Source organism: Epinephelus lanceolatus, chromosome 1, assembly GCF_041903045.1.
Source record: "Epinephelus lanceolatus isolate andai-2023 chromosome 1, ASM4190304v1, whole genome shotgun sequence".
In the NCBI taxonomy this organism is placed as follows: Eukaryota; Metazoa; Chordata; class Actinopteri; order Perciformes; family Serranidae; genus Epinephelus; species Epinephelus lanceolatus.
The window spans coordinates 26,016,352-26,038,916 of NC_135734.1; the positions used below are offsets into that span (position 1 = coordinate 26,016,352).

General features: G+C 40.6%; 1 protein-coding gene across 1 annotated transcript in view; it reads left to right on the top strand.

Annotated features, from left to right (window-relative positions):
* Nucleotides 1-19,262, top strand: part of LOC117257377 (potassium voltage-gated channel subfamily B member 1-like) — a 59,263-nt gene extending 40,001 nt beyond the window's left edge. The window contains exon 3 of the mRNA XM_033627539.2: nt 11,062-19,262. Coding sequence (XP_033483430.2) covers nt 11,062-12,918 — 1,857 coding nt within the window. The 3' untranslated portion in view covers nt 12,919-19,262. The remainder of the gene's footprint in view (nt 1-11,061) is intronic.
* Nucleotides 19,263-22,565: the final 3,303 nt, after the last annotated feature.

Here is a 22,565-nt window from a genome sequence, read left to right on the forward strand (position 1 = left end):
CCTTTTCTCTGTCCTCTCTCTGTCATTCATGCGAAAAATACATCCATGTTCTCCAAAAATACAGACAGCTGGCCTCAGTGGACACCAGCCAGCCCCAATGATGAGCTTGAGTGCAATGAAAAGCAGTGGTGGAAGAAGCAGTCAAACCTTTTATGTCAGTAAAAAAAGTAATACAACAACACTCTAATGCAAGTACAATTTACGCAGTCATAATCCTGCCTCAAAGTATTATCAACAAAATGTGCTGACAATATTAATCAGTATGCCTTTTATTGTCATTTTATCATTAAATTATTGTTAAAATTATTGTTTGTTTAAAAATTATTATGTTGTATCTGCTGGAGTTGGAGCTAATTTTATCTACTTTACATTCAGTTTAGTAGATTTGTCCAGTGGTTCTCAACCTAAGGGTCGGGCCCCTTAAAAGAGTCACAAGATAAATCTATGGGGATGGTGGATGATCAATGGGAAATTAAAAAGTTCTAATGCACGTTGGGATTTTATGGATTTTTTGTAAAGTATTGAAAAACAAAAAACGCAGATGGCCCCATTTAAGTTTGTCTGTTCTGGTCTACCGTAGAAACATGGCAATGCAAAATGGTGGACTCAGTAAACGAGGACCTGCTCCCTTTGTAGAGAGGGATCATTCTAACATAACAAAACACAACGATTCTTTTTGTCAGGTGATAATAAACTAAAGAAAACGTATTATACTATCTTCCATTTCTGCCAGTATATCCCGCTAAGTCATACACACCGGACCTTTAAACACACATTGAAATCACTCTTTGCAAATGACAAAAAAGACATGTATCAGTGCACACACAATGCCCTGTGTCTGTGCCTCATCATTTCAGCACCACCTTCACACTTCTGAAAGGACACATCCTGCGCATAGCCACAAGCTCAGTAATCCATCTCCCTGTCTCCTCCTCAGCACACGGCACATAGGCACATGCTCCCTGCCATAAGCTCAAAGGTTGGACAGAGAGGGTTGGCAGGCAAGGTGAAACAAGGCAGATGAGGCGGAGGGCACATCTGTGCCCGACACAGGGGGTTTTGTCAATTTGGGAGATGCTTTATCTGGTTTAGAAACAGATGGGAAAGTTTGGCAGGGGGCAGTTATGTAACTAGAAAGTATTTAATGCCTTTCATCCAGATTGTGATGTAAAGTAATAAAAAGTAAAATATGTGTTGTCATTACCTCTTAGCTGTTCATTGTTCCTCTTTTTGTTCTGTGGTTGCCAACTTTTTACATCAATTTGACCTTTTGGACATGACAGCTGTGTTCAACAAATACTAAATACTACAGTGCTTTGCAAAACTAAATGTATGAACTCAATTAAAATAAACTCCACAATGGGAAAAAAATCAAATAAATTTGAAATTCAACAGCATTAAAATAAACATATACACTGTAAAACACAATGAATGACAGCTGACCTCTCAATGATCTCTCAGAGTTTGTGTTCATCTGTTCAGTCCCTGACAAGCCTGCAGGAAATAGTTGTTAATCCTGCCATTGACTCAAATCTGTTTGGTCTCTTATGCCTCATCATTTTTGACTAATAATGTCTACATTTATAGTATTAACAGTAAGGGCTGTTGCTTGTTGTTTTAGGAGGTTAAAATCCCTGCAGGTGGGACAGTCTTTAAACTAATGCCACCAAACATTGTTCAACACCACAGACTTTTATTTTAAACTCTGGTGGAGACTCAAAACTTTCCAGAGATACTTTATATGTCAGACTACATAATGTGTGTATTTATAATTGATGCACAAGACATTTATAATATTTCCATTTGATATAAAAGTGCAGAATTTAAAGGAACAGATTTTTGTTTTTCTAATGCTGCGAGTTGGAAACACCCAATATAGAATAAGTGATACTGTTGGAGTTAGGCTTTACATGGAAATTTTAAAGGTAAAAATCTGATGATATTCTGTATTATTTTCATTGTCAATAAATCGCATGAAAACTCTTAAACAAGCAATGAGTTGGTGACACTAGCAAGTATTGTTTGTGTAGCATAGACCTCTAATCTGGGAACCAGACAAATCTACAAGTTCATGTTTTATTTGCTCTGGCACATGCATCTGCTCTCACTTCCGTTCAAACAGATTAAGAGGCCCTGATCAGGCTAATCACAAACGTTTATCTGATATGGGCCAGGTTTGACGTGATGACTGACATGGAGCCTTCATGCTTTACTCACAGTATGTGATGACATCATTTTTGGCCTTTGCACCATGGCACCAGGGAAACAACAGTGAACATAAACCTAGCTTTGTAAAAATGTTTGCACCCAGACGCAAAAATAACCAAGATAACTGCAACTGATGTGGAACTTGGTGTTTAAGAACTATTTTTAAAATTCTCATGCCAAATACGGCAACACTCGTTCACATATAGGCTACATATTGACTGTGACAATACATGTATTCACACTGAACCGCTTGGTATGAGGCTTTTGGTTTGGTATGTATTACAAACTCAACGCTATGTTGAGCTATCCTATTACATTTGGAAATTAAAATATACAGCTTAAACTGTGTTTAATATAACGGTCTCAGTGCCACTGTGCTCAACAAGGAAGCCTGGGGACGTCTGTGGCTTAGTGGTAGAGCAGGCGCCCCATGTACAAGGCTGTTGCCGCAGCGGCCCAGGTTCAACTCCAGCCTGTGGCCCTTTGCTGCATGTCACTCCCTCTCTCTCTCCCCCTTTCACACTTGTCTGGCCTATCAAATAAAGGCTAAAAATATCTTTAAAAAAAAAACAAGGAAGTCTGAAGTCAGCCCACACAATGAATTAGGCAACATGCTGTTTGCCCCTCCAACCCCAAAACCAAAATATTCTACTCCATTGAGACAGGCTGAGAGGCAGCCACACTAAGCTAGCTCATTGCAAGATGGTTAGTAACGTCATTATCAGACGAAAAATAGAAGATCCTCCGATAACCTACAGGTCTGGTGTTTGGAGCCACTTTGGTTTCGCTGTATATTATGAGGGTGATGGCAAGAGAAAGTGGTGGATAGAAACACACTGAGCCAAAAAACAAGCCACCTCACAGCTAGAGACTCTCCTTAGCAGCTAACCCAGCAGCACAGTAATATAAACGACCCCTGAGCCAAAGTTCCAGCGTACCAAACCATAAAATTTGTGAACCAATACACCCTTAATATTGACATATTGATGCTGCACTATCACAGCTCATCTCTGCACACTGCCGTCTGTTTATATTTGTTAGACACTTATGTCATATGTTTTGTTGCTCTGGTTGGTTGTGAGTCTATTTAATTGCATCTAGAGGCATTTTCTTTTACTGCCGTTGATAACACCACCTGGAAATCAAAAGATAAACTGAGAGCTTCCAGACTTACTCACATCTGTAATTTTATCTGGCAGTGCCAGGCTAATAGACCTCCATTGTTGACATATTTCTTCATTAACATGAAAATCAGCACTGTAGTTCATTTTGAGTGGACCCAAACATACACCGTCCTGCTGTGATAAACACTCACTAGCACAGCTAAAAAAAATAGTCCCAAACAAATAGTATTGATGTCTGTCTGAGAAACCTTTGCTTCACCCTACAGTGCCCAGCTGTTTTTAGAAAATCATTGGGCCTTTTAAAAGAATTTAACTTTGTGTCCTATTTGGAAAGATTTATGTCTCCAGTAGGAATGCACTTGGGGCTGACAGGTTGGGGAAGTCAATGCACAATACTGTCAGCCTTATTCTTTAGCAACTTTAAAATTGCATAAGAGGAAATAAAAGAGGGAAACTGTATGTTAAGTGTTGTCATTAGTTTATATGAGAGGGCACCAGGTGAGAGTAGTTTATCTGCACCGCGGTCCCTGTGTGGAACTTTCCAAGAAGGTGATCGTGACCCTGGGGAGGAAGTGTTTACAGCTGCAAAGGGCTTCTACAGGTTTCTCAATTTTGTTTACCGGCAGCGTAATTCCATCCATCTTTTTCCATTGAAGTCGTGGCTAAAAACAAAAACACTGACACTGTATCCCACAGAGGGAGCTCCAGCCGAACCACGGCAGACTCTGTAGGAGGAAGGTCAGCTGTCAGGGCTCCCAGCCAGAAAACATTTATTGGCAAATCACAGACAAAGTAGTACAATAAGAGGATTAGAGATGCCACCTTGCACTCAACATGCCCACAGAAAATAAAGTGAGTGAGTCACCGTGTGACATAATCCCTCCATTGATTCAGCTCACGTGGTGAAAAGGGCAAATCCAGTTACGATGAGGAGGGACCAGAAGTGAATCAACACTTCATACAGCATGACGCAAGGGAGAGCCCTACATACCAGACAGAAATGTTTTTTCTGGTGATTACAGTGCCACTTTGTTCATCATGTCGTCTGTTCTCGGACCCAAATGTCAGTCGTGTGTCGCGTATCTCTGCTTTGATTCATTCCTTACACGCCCCCAGTCTTTAAGTGACTCTCCTCTCTTTTCTTTCATGGCTGCTGTGTCTTCTTCTATCTTATCTCTGCTGCCTGATCTCTCCCAGCATCTCTGTTGTGAAATACTTCACTATGTAAATGTCTATATGATTCACCAATAACTACAAATCCTGATCATCTCACCCAAAATGTAGCAAGTCAGTTTTGTAAATCGGACTACACTAACTGATGTTAGCAGCAACTTTAATTTCATCCAGCAAAACACTCGACACTAATGATATCAGTATCTCACCCTGATCACTCACTGGAGAGTTATTTTGAGTTATTTATTTTGAGTTATTTTGAGAGTGAGGATGTGATCCTCACAGCGCTGGAGCTGAAGCAGTAAATAATACAAAAGTAAGCCAATGAGTGAGCTGAGTTAGATCAGGCTCTGACTAATCAGCCCAGTCGGCAGAAGAATTGTTGGCTTAATTGTATTCCTGCAAACCACAAATACACTACATTTGCACATTTCATATCTATCATTATCATTTTCTGAAGTGATGTAGTGTATGAGCTGACTTTGTCATCAGGAGGTGGAGGGGATGGTCGATGGTGGGACATCTAGGTGAGACTGCCAAGGTGTAGACCACTGTTCGAGACCAACCATCGCCAAAACTGATTGATTTTTAGCAAGTCAGTGCTGCATTTCCAGCAGCTTCTCAGCCACCAAACATGGGTTTTTCTTAGCAACCTGTAGTTGTGTTTCCTGCCAGGATTGTGCCACCAAAACCAAGTTGTAGGCCAAAATGTGATCATTTCCTAACAATAACCAAGTGGTTTTTGTGCCTAGACATAACCACACGTTACCAAAGCATTGTTGGAATGTAAAGAAACTTAAAGCTTCAACATATCCAAAGCATATTAACCTGCAGATGTAACATGTTGTGGTTTGCAGAAACGAATAATGCCAACATTTTTCTGTCAGTTGTGTTGGACTAATGGGGCTCTCATGCTATATGCAAATGTCTCTTGTGAGTTTCACATTGCCATAGGTAAGGTCAAGACAGAAACTTTTTATTTAGCCATATTTTGACAAAAGAAATTTGATTTTGTCAGTTTCAGATGGTCTTTTAGTCTACTACTTTGGTCCAGATTAAAAATATTTCAACATCTATTGGATAGACTGCTGTGAAATTGTGCTAAATCATGGTCTGAATGACTTTTGTGATTCTCTGACTTCCCTCCACGCCACCAGCAGAGTCACATTTGTGGCTCTGAGTGAAATGTCTCCACACTATTGGATGAATTGCTATGAAATGTGGTACAGACCATCATGAAACAAGCGCAACCTTGCTTCACACCAGGTAACTGTTGAACTCCTAATCCCGAGGGGACGCTCCCTCTCAGAGGACTCCTCTGTTGTGTGTTTATAGAAACTCTCCTTCCCCTGTCCATCCCTCCTTTGATCGAGCATGACGCAGAACTAACCTTGTGTGGAGAAAGCAGTGTGAAAACTAGGCTACTTCTCTGGCTCTGCAGTCCGTCATGGCCCAGTGAGCAACCACTCACACACACCTTTTCCAGGACAGGATAGCTTGCACTTCAGGAGAGTATTAAATATTCAGTCCCCTGCCTCCTGGCCTGTGGGGAAGGGAGGCTTGGGGCTAATGAGCTGGGAGTGAATATGTGTGCGTGCGTGTGTATTATGCATGTGGTTTTGTTTGTTGTAGATGAGTGTGTGTCAGGGTTGTGCCGAAGTAGCAGCGGTCTTGATCAGATTTATCTTTCATTTATGCAAACAGGAAATGGGACGGGCTGTCCTCACGACCTCACTGCTCGTCATTAAGAGCTAATGAGGCAACACAACACTTACCATAACCCTCTGTAACAGTGCATCTGTGTCTTAATATCCCCGCTGCATACTGAAAATATTTTCACCCTAATGTAATTTAGCGTTATTTCCTTTACATTCATATTCTCTTTCTGCTCTGCTCTGTCTGGCAGCTACATTATATTCCATTTCCTCATTTGTGAAACAGTGTCACCCCCGCACACACAAATCATACATTAATCACATCACATTGGCTAACCAAGGAAACTTACAAGTTTCTGCTGCAAAGCTCAGACTGGGTTTGCCACATTCCCTCTGTGTCACAGATTTGTCACTGTGCTGAGTGTGCTCGGTAGACACTTCTTTCTCTCACTCTATCTGTACTGTATCTGTGTGGTGAGATCACATCCCTATAATCTCCTCTCTGGCTGACCCCGCTTTGGAGTACTCGCCAAGTGAGAGGGGAAAAGGTGAGAAAGAGAGAGAATTTGTTGGGAGGTGGAGCTGGTCATGCTCTGGTTGTTCTCTGTACACATGACACACCCAGGTTCAGTCTCAAATGCTGTCTTTTGTATTCAGAGTGAATTATCAGCGACGCTCAGGTCTGGTCAGTGCGTCAACATAGATTAGTGCTGATCTGATGAGTGGGGTTTCCACTGGACAGTCTGTTTTAGATCTGAGGCTCAGTAGCCAATGCCTCTCTTCTCTCGTCACTGTCTGTTGGTCTGTTGGTCTGTTGCTGCTAAATCAATGTACATATGGCACAGTTCCCCTTTACAACCTCTTCAGACTGTGTCTGATCATCTGACCTCCACCAGTGGCGCACTCGGAATTTTTTCACAATAGTGGCCAGATGGGGACACTGAAAAGACTGGGGTGGCACACCAAAACCAAAAGTCATAACTGAATTTCAAGAATTCAATGCTGTGGAAGTATATAGGCAAGTTGAAAGGTATGTCAGTATGGAGAGTTAAGGAACTGGTTTTTGGTTTCTTATTTTACAGCTAATATTAGTAATTATCTGATGTGCATAGACCAATGGTTCCCAACTGCTGGGTCACGATCCAAAAGTGGGTCGTGGGTCCATTCTGCAGTGACCACAAGCAACTTGGGAAAGTGTCAGCTTTGTAAAAAAAAAATGCGCTTTATATTTAGGGGAGACATCCGATATCCATAGAACCCGTTTTCATTCACATACCTTGAGGTGAGAGTTCAAGTGATCCTTTAAAAATGGTCATGCCAGCTGGTTCCTCAACAAAATTTTGCCTAAATTTGGAGCATTATTTAGCCCCCTTGCCGCCAAGCTGGATGGTACCAATGGATGCATTAAGTTGTCTAGTTTCACAAGATACCAGTACTGTGAGTGTGCCACAGCCTCTTAAGGCCCAGACGCACCAAACTGACATCAAAGAACTAGTGGTGACAAAGGCTAGCAGTTGCATTGCCTCACGTCACTTGTGCCTTGTCCAAAAAATTGCACATTAGCACATTGCAAAAGCTACAATCGATGGCCAGCCAGCATGGACGTTCTGTGCCTGGGTGAGAAGAAATAACTCTCCATACCAGCAGACGGCAGTTGTCTGTAATCATCATTAAAATAGGGAAACCGGAAGACTGTCATGATGCCAGTTAGCCAGTTAGCACATTAACAGCACGATCCAGTGTTGAACAGAGCATATTTACTATGCGCCAGTGAATGATAACACCAACCATCAGGAAATGTTTCTGCTAAAGAACTCAATGGCTTAAAAAAAAAAAAAAGAATCCTACCTCATATTTCAAGTTTGTTTTAATCTCACACCCTCTTGACTTTAGCCCTTTGTTTACTTTCCTCACTTTTGTTCCTCTTTTTGTGTGCTGAGCTGAACTGCCAATCACAGTGATTTCATTGACCAACAGGCTCCATGCTACATGCTGAATTGATGGGGGAAAAAGCTGACGAGGGCCAACAGTTCGAGACACATTGCAAAGACTAGGGTGATGCTCAGGTGCTGGACAGATGCTCACAGATGGCCCAACATTGATCGATGGCCAAACATCAGCTTGGTGTGCCAGGGCCTTTAAAAACAGTTATATCAGCCTCCAATTATTCTCGCCAGGGGAAGCCACTTGGGGGGTCACAGCTGTTACTGTTACTGATGATGGTAATGTTAGTAACAAGACTTCTACCTTTAATGGCTTGAATTGGAGACCATCACTTTGGTCTCAAGGGAGCCAAACTGGGAGGCAGGCTATTTCAGGGAATGCTCTGATAGAGTTAAATTTTTAGTCTGTCCTTTCTCACAGCTGAACTATTTGGCTTCTGAAGTTGAAATGCCTTTACTCTAGACTTTCTCCTGCCCTTTCTCACCTGCGCCCCAGTAGGGCTTTGCTGCTTTTAGTCCCTCTACTTCTCAAAGGCCAAGGTAGGTGTACAAGCAGTCACCTGTCAAGATTAATTAAAGCTTATGGCTGCTGATTTGTGCCAGGGAATAATCCTGCTCGCCACTGGCCTGGGACACAGCCTCCACAGTGACCTTGTGTTGGATTTTACACTGATTCCAGGACAGGAATAATAGGTGTGGCACACCTATACACCCACAAATGTGCAGCCATCTTAATCCCCAGCACTATGACTAGACTCTATTGTGCTCAGCAGATTATATCATTAGTAGGTGGCTCAATGCTTCAGAGGTCTCCAGCAGTCTGTCAGGGAGGCTTACAGACCATGCAGGGTGTGCTTTGTAAAACAAGTAATACAATGTGGTTTTCTTGTAGCCTTGGGCATTGAAGGACTAAAGCAGACTGAATAGAAATGGAGAGTCAGTGAAGAATAAGAGTGGCAGGGGTTTTAAAAATGTATCAATACAATCTCAAACTCTCTCTTTCTCTCGTCTCCCTCCTGTCTGTCTCTGTGACGCATATGTCAAGACTTGAAGTGAAAGAAAAAAAAACATCTGCCCCAGAGATCACATTAGCTCTGACCCCATTTCTTTTGAAATGCTGACATGACATTTCATGAATACTTCCAAAGTTAAATGGGCCATGAACAAATATCATCAGAAAATGCCATCGCCAGTTTGGATATTTTAGCCAGTTCTGAAATGCAATTTGGTGTCGTGAATGGAACCCCACCAGTTTGACACGTTGAAATGGAGTTTCTCATGGGACTGACCTTCCTCGGACATCATTAAAGCGCTATTTCAATTTGATGGAGCGTTTTCACTTTCAGCATGTAGTTCAGGGGCAGCTGCTAACTTTAGCTTCACTGGTCAATGTCACATTCAGCCTTTAATATACATTTAATACTGCAAGCTGAGGCAAAATGAGCAATGCATGCTGTAGAAATACCACCTCAGTCTACTTCTCCTTGCTTGCTATGTGTATAATTATGATCATTTTCAAAATGAAAACTTGCAGTGCCAACTGCAGGTTCAAGGTAATGAGAAGGACCCTCACAGAAACACAAAACAGATGGCTTCAGAGTTATTGCATATTCAGTACAGTCTTTTAATCTTTAAGTCTTTAAATCCTTTCAGTCTAAGCGATCATCATCAGTGCAGCCATGTAGTGATGATCAAACGTTTGCTGCTTGTTTCCCAAAGATTAAAAGACTGGATTGAACAGGCAATTAGACTGAATCCATCCATAGGCATATGGTACTTTGCATATGGTACTATGCTAATAAGTAGTTTGCATTTGGTTTGTCACCTCAAGAAAACTTCATCAACAAGACTTAAGTTTCCAGCCAAAAAGAAAATTTTGCCATGATATGCTTCTGCAAACCGCAGATACCATTCCATACATATCATATCAGCGTTTCTAAAGTGACGTAATATATGAGCTGACTTTGTCATTGGGAGGTGAAGGGGATTGTGGATAGCATAACATCTGCCAAGCTGCAGACCACTGTTCAACACCAGCAAACAGCAAAGTCAGGTATTTTTAGCAAGTCATCACTGCATTTACAGCCACCAAAAGTGGATGTTTTTTAGCAACCTGGTGCTGCGTTTCCTGCCGGGATAGTGCCACAAAAAGCTTTTGGTTTTTACTGACACACTGCCATGTTTCCAGCTGGGATTGTGCCACCAAAAGTGGCTTTTAAGCTAAAACATGATCTTTTCTCAATCATCACCAGGTGGTTTTTGTGCCTAGGACCTAACCACATGTTAACCACAGGATTGTTGAAATGTAAAGAAATATAAAGTGTCAGCATATGCGCTACTTAATAATATACAAATGTAACATCCTTTACAGAAACGTACAATGCCTAAATTTGTTCTGCCAACAAGGTTGCTAAAGTCATGCTTGTGGCTGACAGCCTGCTCTGTGAGGCTGTAAATAGACACAGCAATGTTTTTTGCCTAATGCTAATGCCCGCAAGCTAACGTGCTTACAGTGATAATGTTAACATGCTTATGTTCAACAGGTTATCATTACCATGTTCCAGATCTTTGTTTAGTCTATTAGCATGGAAACATTTGCTAATTATCCCTAAACACAAAGTGTTGATGATTGCAGGAGATGAAAAGCAGGGGGTCATGATACATTCTGAAGGGGACGCTAATGTCTTTGCCAAATTTCTTTGCAATTCGTCAAGTGGTTGTCAAGACATTGTACTGAAAACCACCAATGTCACCCCTGGTGGCACTAGAAGAAAAGGGGATCAGCAAAGTCAGTAGGATTCAATCCTCTGGCGGCCATGTTTGTAGAAACCCAACTGCCATTGCTATCCCTAGAAAACAGCACAAAATGGGTATACAGCACTGACATGTATTCATCAAACATTATTGTGTATACTTAAGTAATTTCATTGTTGTTTTCTTCTGTGTTTTGTTTTTCAGATCCTGGCAATTGTCTCCATCCTCTTCATTGTGTTGTCAACCATTGCCTTGTCTCTGAACACCCTACCAGAGCTGCAGGACACAGATGAGTTTGGTCAGTCCACAGACAACCCACAGCTGGCCCACGTGGAAGCTGTGTGTATTGCCTGGTTTACCATGGAGTACCTGCTTCGCTTCCTCTCCTCCCCCAACAAGTGGAAGTTCTTTAAGGGTCCTCTAAATATCATCGACCTGCTGGCCATCCTGCCCTACTACGTCACCATCTTCCTGACAGAATCCAACAAGAGTGTGCTGCAATTTCAGAACGTCCGTCGTGTGGTTCAGATTTTCAGGATCATGCGGATCTTGCGTATTCTAAAGCTGGCTCGTCACTCCACAGGTCTCCAGTCACTGGGCTTCACTCTCAGGAGGAGCTATAACGAGTTGGGCCTGCTGATCCTTTTCCTGGCCATGGGCATCATGATATTCTCCAGTCTGGTGTTCTTTGCAGAAAAGGATGAAGAGGACACCAAGTTCAAAAGTATCCCAGCTTCCTTCTGGTGGGCTACTATTACTATGACAACAGTAGGCTATGGAGATATCTACCCCAAAACTTTACTGGGAAAGATAGTTGGAGGTTTGTGCTGCATTGCCGGGGTGCTGGTGATAGCCCTGCCTATCCCCATCATCGTCAATAACTTCTCTGAGTTCTACAAAGAGCAGAAGAGGCAGGAGAAAGCCATCAAAAGAAGGGAGGCTCTGGAGAGGGCAAAGAGAAATGGTAGCATTGTTTCTATGAACATTAAAGATGCATTTGGCCGCAGTGTAGAGCTCATGGACATAATGGTGGAAAATACTGGTGAAAAGAAGGAAAAGGTGCATGATAATCACGTGTCTCCTGGTCTGCAGAGAGGGACACCCAAACTCAAGTCACAGAAAAACCCCAGCAGCCCCGCCAAGACCCTTGAATCAGGCTACCAAGAGCAGGCCAAGCCCTCCAGCAGCCCTCAGCATCTTAGCGCACAGAAACTGGAGGAGATGTACAACAAGATGGCCAAGGTCCAATCACACCCTGACCTCAACAGCAAAGAAAAAGAGCCACCATCCAAGGCAGTTAGGCAGAAAGCTGAATTAGAGATGGGAAGCATACCTGCTGAAGCCATCTCGAGCAAAGCAGAGGTAGTTTCAGACATGAGGAGCATGTCCAGCATTGACAGCTTCATCAGCTGTGCGACTGACTTTCCTGAGAGCTCTCGCTTTTCCCACAGCCCCGTCAGCAACATGCCAGGGAAGGTCAGCACTAACCCCAGCCTGGAGCCCACCTTGGAGAATGAGAATGAAGGATCCCAGGGCACCACTACACCCCTGACAGGACGTAGCGCCAAGCCCGGCCCATATTCCGACAGCCCCAGGGGTGTACGCTTCAACAATCCACTCAAAAGCCACTCGCTCAAGGTCAACTTTAGATGTGGGGAGGATTCAGGGACAGGGGCCCTCTCAGACAGCTCGTCAGTCCAGAGCCCCGAGGTGTCCGTCTACACAACTGCCAGCAGCAGGACACCCAGCAAGAGCCCGGAGAATTTACTGCCCAGCGCCCTCTTCACATTCCATGATGCATCCATCAGTAAATTCATCGACGCTGACACGGATGAAGAGGAGCATCTGCACGATGGCTCAGGCGCCAACCCATCCCAAAGACTCCTGGAGAGATCCAGCCCCAAGTTTGGCCCTCACTCCAGCTTCCAACAAGGGGCCAACCACATGGAGGGCCTGCAGAGGAAGCTGGGGAACAGCACACTGCCGCTGGAAGGGCAGGAGAACCATGTGGCTCAGGAACTACAGCCACTTCAGGGAGACAAGAGTCACTCTAATGCTTAAACTTACAATAAGGGAGAGACCACGGAGGAAGCGGAAAGGGAAATATGAGAAGCACAGTGACTTAGCAAAACTGAACTTACAAAAAATATGAAAGGCACTGAAAACACTTGTGAACATTGAAAGAATTACAAAATGACTTGATTCTCTATGGAAGTAGTTGTTGGCAGCGGGGAAGATTTTTTCGCTCTTGAACTTTTTCCTGCCAATGACTCTTAAGTTAATTAACTCAGTAGAGGACTCTGATCTAAGAGGTTTTAAAAATGGCAAGGAATGCCCATCTGATAGTTTTTACTATTTATACATTTGTTCTAGTCCAGATCATCATATAATAATTACAGCCTAGTCATAAGAGTATAGGATATCATTTTTATAAGCAAAAACCTATTTTTCTGACATCCCTGGAGACCACTTTAAAGCCACTATAGCAAAAGCTGACCAATCAGTAGCAAACCACAGAGGGCATTGAAACATGGCACTGCAAAATGGGAAACTCATTCAGCTGAGATAGTTCTAATAACATGTGAAGGAGGAACTTACATTTTTCTTTAAGTCATTGGTTACACAGTGTAAAATTACGGCCTTACAAAGGCAAGAGTGTGTTGGGAAAATGTATAGTTTGCTTTCTTGGACTTCCTTCCTCAAAACTGGCCTTAGTTGATGTTGTCACCCTTGTTTTATGTTTGTGTTTGTATGAGTGGGACAGAGAGATATACATAGACATACATATATACAGTATATTTATTGTAGCGTTCTTGATCTCTTGAAGTGTGAGCTTGAGGAGAATCGAGTATTTCAGTTTAGCGTCTTGCTCATCCATATTTTTTTACTGCACAGAACACATTTAGACAACACAGAGAGAGATACTGTGAGGCTGCGTCCATCGATTTCCTTTTTGTTCCTGTTGTGCCCGACTGCTGGCAAGAAAGAGCACCTTAACGTGATAATTATTTTTATTATGAACACAGAGAAGAAAAAAAACCCTCTTTATTCCTTTATTCTTGTTTGTATCGGTGTTTGTATTGCTGTAATCAGAGTTTGAATTTGAAGGAAATCAAAAAGTCTTATGTGTTATTTCAAAAACTTTTTTTCAAAGGTGTTTCAAAAGGAGTCGTCATTCCTATTGTAGCTGAAAATCCGAACTTCATATTAAACGACAGTGCTGACAAGCATCACCATAGCTGGAGAAACAGCACTGAAAATCACTGAGATTTTCTATGTTGAACCTCCAGTTTTGTCGGAGTGTGAATATTGTACATGTACTACAAGAGTAGAATATTACAAAAAAACACATTTATTGTACAAGGTAAAGAATGCAAATAATTTATATTTTTAAGATATTTTCTAAAAGAATGGACTCTTAGACAAATATATTGTGCTAATCTCGTAGTTTTGCATTTCGATACGTGTACTGCATTATTTTGATGGAGTTGCATTTGTTAGACGATAATAGATGACTTTGTATTGTTTGCTACTGTCTCCCCGTAAATGTCTGTCCCTCGATCCTTTGTGCAATGTGAAGAACCAAAGAATTGTTGTTTCTGATAACTCGTACAGACGATGGGCAAGTTTTACTTTTTTATCTCAAAAATGTAAGAAATTTTAAGCATTCCTTTTCTAAATCTGACATATTTCAGGGAGCCATACTCGCTCATTCGGTCCAAACATGTGCGCAGATGAGAGCAGACTGGCCTCTGAGTAAGAGAGATGCTGACGGGGAATGAAAAGAGAGGATAGACGGGAAATGAAGAGGGAGCATGGCACTTTATTTTACACCCATTTCAAAAGCTAATTTGATTATTTACATGCTGTAGATCTTGGCAAGTGGTTTGCTTCCAGAGATCCAAAACATTACGCTCACATAAGTTCACGTCACATCTCTTTTAAACATAAAGCCACCTCACAGCTCCATACAGCCCAGGCACACAAACAGCATGGAGCACCATGTGTGTCTGTATTCAACCAAATACCCTGCATCATGCTTTCCTGTATGCACCTGACTCCAAACATATGACTGATCTGGGTGTTGATCATCTGGTGCTCGTTACATTACTCATGCAAACATGGTTTTATAGCATTATTAACTTTACAGCATGCACGCATGCCTCTATTTTTAGTAGTGGATCTTTACGCTTAAAGAAACAGAAGTATTCACGCTATACGGTTGTTTGCAATCATTAGACTTAATGTGAGTTAGATATTTCCATGCCTTGCTTTTACCAGACGCTTGCCCCGCACATTGAATCTGTCGCTGTCTAATGGAGCCCAAATGGCAATTAAACAAACTGTACGGCAAATAAACACAAAGAAAGCTGGATCATTATGCTGTCAGGCTGCTGCATTAGAAACCCACACCCCTCCCTCTAATGTCTTTCCTGTACACTTAAATGCATCAAACATTTACATGAAAAAGGCCCAATGCACAAAAACAAACAGGTGCAGACTCACTCAGCGGAGTGAACGACCACTGTTTCCATGGTGATGCTTGAGATGGCTCGCAACTGATGCAAGCACGTAGCCTAATTTGTTGAGACGGAGTCCTTGAAGACTCAAATAACATATTGCAAAAATACACAGTGTTTACATTCTGATCATGAATCTACTCAATCATCCATTCATCTTTTTCCCTCCTCACCTGCAGCTGCTGTGACAAGCTGTTTTAACATTTAATCAAACCACACTCCAGTCTCCATTATAGCATTTATTCAAGTCAAAATTGCATTCTCACCAGGCAGAATAAATAAAGATATCAACAATAACCTTCTAGTAGATAAAGTATTTCAACTTTGATTGTGCTAGTCAAAACTAAATTTAAAGTCCAGGTAAAGTAAAATGAGAAATCTCTTTCTAAACACATTATACATGTTGGAAAGTACTTGTTGAAAACATGTGAAAAGACTGGGACTTTGTGTTTACGTTAGCCGCTGTTAGGTGTGGAACGAGGGTCTGTCTCTGCAGCAGCTCATTCTTCGGCTCTGGGAGTGGGTGTGCTTCATGCTACTGGGTTAGCTGCTAACTACAGCCTGCTGGTGCTCAGTGGCTCAATCTTTGTTTCAGGTCTTTCACACCCTCAGTGTCTCAGAGCATAAAATACTGCTCATTTATTCACAACCTAATTTTATATAAATACAGTCTGTATGTTTTGGAACACCCAAGAAACCTCACATCCTTTTACACCAAGGGGGAAAACAAAGCATTCACTTCCATGCTAAAGACTTGCTGTGTGGCATTCTGCATATGAGTGACCCAGAAGCTCAGTGGATAGAGCGGGCACCCCAAGTATAAACGTATTGTCCTTGACGCAGCGGCCTAGGGCTCGATTCCAGCCCGCGGACACTTGCTGCACCCTTGCAGCCCTCTCTTTCCCCCTTTCACGCCAAAAATAATCTTAAAAAACCTGGATCATATTTTTCCATGTTTTTGTTTCTAAGTCATCAATGGAAACAGCATTTTTTTTAAAATTGGTCCAGTATTGAGTGAGAGCAGTGATCAGGCTGCAATGCAAACGCTCAGGGCATGTTCGCACTGTCAGTTTACTTCCACTTAAAGTGCTTTTTTTGGTCACTGACAGGCTCAGATTGTTATTGTGTGACAACATTATGGAAAGGATCCCAACAGAGATAGACATTTTTGTTCAAGAGTAAGATCCTTGTTTAACCAAAAATAGCCTCAAAATTATTATCATCAAACCCACCAGACTCCATTTAAATAAACAGTAATTTACTATTGTAAAACACACTACATTAAAAGTTGAAAAAATAAAAAAATAAAAAAATTCACAGAAACCATCTTGGTTTGTCTTTCCACTGTTCCAACAATCACCAGCTCTGGTTCTGTTGAAATAAACCTTGAATTTTTGAAAGTTATTTGTGAAAATCTGCTGCTTCTATGCATGCTAAAATGACTGTTTATTTACATGTAGTCTGGTGAGCATGGCGATGGTGATTCTAAGGGCTGTTTCTGGTTAAGCAAAGACAACCTAACTCTTTATCCAGGCAGTGTTAGGTTGTGCTGCCACTGGTAAAGGAGTTGTGAGCCTCCAAGGACCTGTAGCTCTTGAGGTTGTAAACCCCTGCCTGTTAATGTTAGGCTAATGGCCTTGAGAAACATTAGCGCTGCTGTAGCCTACATGCATGGGATTCATTAAAACATGATGCTAAGCTATTACATCATAGTGTTAATGGCTGTATGGTACTGATATTATGGAAAGTTTAATTAATCATATCTATAGTAAATGTAGTACTGGCTCTACGTGAGTTTAAAAACTGCGCTTTCCAGCATTTACAGGCGAGAAACGGAGGAAAGGACTGTTTTCCCCCTCGCTGACAGGACCCTCAAACTTTGACTAGACATCGACTGTATTTACACTCGGTGATTTTTAATCATTCAAATTTGGCTGGGTTGGTCAGAGACACATTTTTCTGTGGTGTGACAAACTCATTACACATATTTTTTGCTTTACTAGGACTTTAAGATAGCTTTAAATCCTTAAAAGCAAATAGCCCATAAGTGTCAATTTTAATGTTTAATAGCCAGACTGAATATATATCGCAGATATTTGTAATTCAGTTCTTTCAAGTCAAAAAAAGTTTTACAGATATCCACGATGACATTCGTCCTAGGACAGATGATGGCACTTTTGCCATTTATGTTCAGGCTTTCAATTTCGGCGTCACTTTTGATATTCGGAATGAACTCTTCTCACTTCTTTCTAGGAAAAACTCTCATTATAGATATCTACAATCCAATTATTACTAGTCATGATTTTAATATCTGATATCCAAAATAAAAAGTAACTCCAGATATCCATAATACATCATCCCTTTAGTTCACTTATTCATAGAAACACTGACACATCTCAGCAAATTACAAAAGAGCAGCTCATGACTGCAGTAACCCACGTCTGAAACTAAGGTGCCGTTGTTGTGGTGTATATGTTCACTTTAGCTATCTACACCTATGGAGGGAGCAAGTGTGAAGTGTGAATTGGAGAGGAACAAGCGGTGTGTGACAGAGAGCTGTGCACCCTGATTACATGTGACATCACTAACAATCAGCTCCTTCACCTTATAACCATCTTCAGCCCAAATCCTTAACGCAGACAAGATGATCATTCAAAACATCTTCTGCAATCTAAAGCATCCTCTCAGACAGGACAATCGCCACCATGCTCTGTCAGTGACAAAAGTTACGCAGCCAGATTATGCACACTCATGCACTCATGTGTGTTTTTCCATTACAAGTACCAGCCGTGTGTTGAGTCTTTTGTGCAGAATGACAGTGCAGAAAAAGGCAGCTGGATTGAGGCATCCTTTTGAGGATTTGTGTTCATTTCTGTGATTCTATAAATATCATCCTGGGCATGCAAAGGGAGGGTCTGGGCCAGAAGGAAAGGCTCAGTTTCAGCAATGTCTTTGTCCAGAAGAAGGAACAAACTTTGTAACAGAAGACTGTGGAGAAAGGGGGGGTGACGGAGGCTTACGGGAAACTATACAAACAAGTCACTGGTGTGTGGGATTTGTTACAGCCCAGCCCTTAACGCTGAATGATAATGGGATAAAAATGTCAAACTGACAAATGGTCATCTGACTTTCACTGCTGAATACATTAGAAACACAAGAAAAGACTGGAGAGATAAAAAAGGGAGGGTGTTTTACTCAGCGAAGATTCATTATCATTCATCACACAACAGTCAGACATGCAGTAAATACTGACACATCTTTGGAATCGAGCCTGTCGTCTTAGTGGACTTCCAAACAAGCCATAGTCTATTGAAATGGTCACAACTCTTTCCTCTGTTGAACGTTAACAATGTCCTTATTGCTTTTTATATCTTTGTCTTTGTTTTCTGAACTGCACTTTATTGATTTGTTCCTGTATTTAATACTCTGCTCTCTAGTCACCATGCAAATAAAAATATCAACATACAAATGTTCCAATACAGTTTCCAAAAGCACAATGTTAATAAGGATCAATGTTTATTTAAGCACAATACACCACACTAGAGGTTAAAGCCAAAAAGAGACACAGTTAATTTTAATTTAAGAATCTTCCCCCTTCTTCAAGGAATAAATCACCTCTGTTCAACTCACACAGGTCTGTATGCTGCCCTTACTGTGTGTGGGGGCATGTTTGTTTTGTAAAGTTTCATACTTTGTACCAGTTGACTTTGTAGAATATTATCTTTGTGGTTTCCTGTTGTTCAACGCATGTAGCGCTATTAAACTTTGACACACAGAACTTGTAAATATCATCTAAGAAGCTATAGGAAAAATGTCTATGATGAGCAATTTTGAAGCAATTTTCTCCTTTTACTGACTGATGCTTAATAAAAAGATGATAATCCAGTGCTGGGGCCTCACTTTATTCATGCAAATGTGTTATTATAAAAACACTGACAGGAGTGCAAAGCATGAGAGCGAGCAGTGAGATTGTGCAACGACTGGGCTTGTGGTTTGTGAATGTTAAGTGTGTATCTTATACAACAGCTCCCTCCAGTGTTAAGTTTTAAAACCTTGCTTTACTGAGTAAATTATAACAGTAAAAAAGATAATGACTTTCTAGACTGGGTTAGATCCAACCTTTACTTTTACAAGAGCCATATTTTGACCAAAAATGATTTTTTTTTTTTTTTTAAATTCTGTGTAGAGCCTCAAAACATATTTGAGCCTTATAATAAAGGTAACACAGCCTATTAAGTTTAAATTAGCTTACTAATAGTCTAAATGAGCATTCATTAATATGTTTTAGGACAAGGTGGCTACTGTTCAGGGAACTATTTATGATTATTTGGTACTTTAACTTTGTAGAGCTGGCAGTGGAACCAGACAAATCTGTTCACACACAACTAAATTATTTATTCTATTCCAAGATTTTTACTTTTTTTTTTTTGGCTTGGCATTGATTGTTAACCAGCGAGGGAGACTCCTGACTAGTCACTGCTATCCAGGTTTGCCAAAATTTTGAGGAAAAGGTGCCAGGCAGTAGATGTATTACACATTTTTGTTGTTGAAAAGTTAAAACATTTTTTTAAATTCGGTATATATGGGCTTCACATTTTTACAGTTGGAGAATGTAAGGATTTCTCTAGGCCTACAACACTGATAAATGGAAATTTAAATGTAAAAAAAAGTTAGTCATTTCCATATAATTTTTTTGTGACATAGAGCCACTGGAGAGGGCCTACCCCTGGCACAGATGTTGAGGAATATATTTCATAATCAGTGCTGGGAACAATTTACAGATCGTTAGTTTTCCTGTTAAAAATGGAATAAGTAATGTAACTCATTAACTAAAGCAATGTAACTTATTACATTTAATTATTTTTTGATTACTTTTTTAACAAATGTTTTAAACTGGGCAAAAAAAGCTTAAGAGTCCTAAAGACACAAGCGCATAAGTGTTGCACTCAAATTTGTATCAACAGCTTTGCTGACAGCAAAAAGATGCAAATGTTATATTCTACATATAATCTTTTTACTGAGAAGAATATGTTCGGATGTAATCGCCAACATTTTGATTAGTAACTGTAATTTAGTAACATTTTTCTCAGTAACTGTAATGGATTACAATGAGATTTACTTTGTATGTCTGTACATGTAACTAGTTACTCCCCGACACTGGTCCTAATATCCAAGACAGAGGTTCAAACACTGGTGCTTTCACAGGGTGACCATCAACATGAGAAACAGTTTAATTTAATCCTTAAAGAATTCAATTGTAGGGCTACGACTTAAAGTTATTTCAATATCAATTACTCTTTTTTTAAGATTATTATTATCAATTTTGTTGTCCTAAAATGCCCATTACAATTTTCCACATTGTACATGTCTTGCTTTGTCTGATCAAACAGTCCAAATCCCAAAATATTTAGCAGAGAAGTGTTTGGCATTTTGCTCACTAAGTAACGTAAATGGTCTGCAAACGTAAAATTTTGGTCCAATATAAAGATGATGACTAAATGTCCACTACAACTGCTGTTTTTGTCATGTTTGACCTCTGAACATGATCCTATACAGTAACGTCTTTTTTTTTATCTTATTTTGTTTCATTATTCTTTTTTTAATGGGGGTCAGTTAACTACTTTGGGTCTTTAGCATGTGGGCTAAAGGGTTGTAATCGGCTGATACAGTCAATTACAGTGAAACACAAATACAAAACAGGCTGCAGATTACCATTTGATATGTTATATTACGTCACACTACGTCTTTGAAGAGGATTACATCACAGTCGATGCCGGTCACAACTTTAGGCTTTTTACAAGACACAAACAATCTTAACTTCCATGAGGAAGAATCTCTCTCTCTGCAGCAAAAGCTTAAACAAAAACACTTAAGTACAGTAAAGTGTTTTAATACAACAGAATGTGATGTGTTATATTACCTGCAGGAGAAAAACATTTCTTATACAATGTGAGTTTTTGAAGAATGCTACACATCAGGGATTTGTGCACACGTGCTGGGCAGTTTATCACCTTAACATTTCACTCAGAGTTGGATAATCCGCCTCACATCATGGCTCAGGAATAACTTTCTATAACAGATGAAAGGAATGTCTGCGTCAGAGCTCACCAGTCATGGATGAAACACTAAAAATATACTTGTGTTAAAGTAGCTCACTGATTTCAGCTGTGGCTGAGGCGAAGATCTTATATAAAAGTCAAACGCAGCTCAGAGTAAAAGTTACGAGTTACTTTTTACATGAACAGAAATTGTTAGGTGTGATCTTTTCCAGGAAACTCTTACTAAAAACATGTAAAAAAAATAAATAAATAAATAAATAAATAAAAAAAGATGCATGAAAATTCTAGTCAACAAACACTATGTTCTTTGTATCCCACAGTTACAGGAAGAAAAGGAAGAACACCTTTAACTTAAATATGACCGGCATTTTAGGGTGTAGACACACAAAAAAGCTATGACAATGAAAACAGTAACTGCAGCTATATTCAGTTACATCCACCTATAAGTGATGCTAACAAAGGAAATACCTTGAACTCAGTCCTTTTGTTAATTTGTCCAGGCGTCTCTCGTTACTGGGCTTTTAAACACTAAACACTCTGCACTACATACCACTCTGATCATAATTACAGGCTGGTTTTGTCTGACACTGAACATTTCGACATGAGAGGACTCTGCTGAATCCTGAGACACAGAAAAAACTAGAGGTACTGCATGCTTCTGACGTCATTACTCAGAGCCATGGCTCTTCATTTTTTTCCAAATAATTAAAAAATCTAGCTTATCTTAAAAATACTTGCATGTTCATGTGTGTAAGTAAAAGTTATTGATTGGCTGGTTGAAGCAGTTCCAAAGTTATGTTACAGAGGACTAAAACCACAGTCCTTGTTTGTTGAGAAAAACACACTGTAAGGTTCAGGTTTGACAGCTCAAGTATGGATTTTTCCAGTGGTGCAGTATTTCAGCCTTGTCTTTGAAAAAAATATGAACCTATCCTTCAAGCGGAAAAGGCCTCAAATTAACATGAAAGTGTTTATGCACCTGAAATGTAGGACTTCTGGAACCTGAACTTGAGCCACCCTTTGTTCTGAGCTTCCACAGACAAAATTAGTCTGCTTCTTGCTGTTCAAAGAGGTTTTTTCTGTTCAAGGAGTCATGATTCTTGTTTCCAAACAACTACAGAGAAAAAAA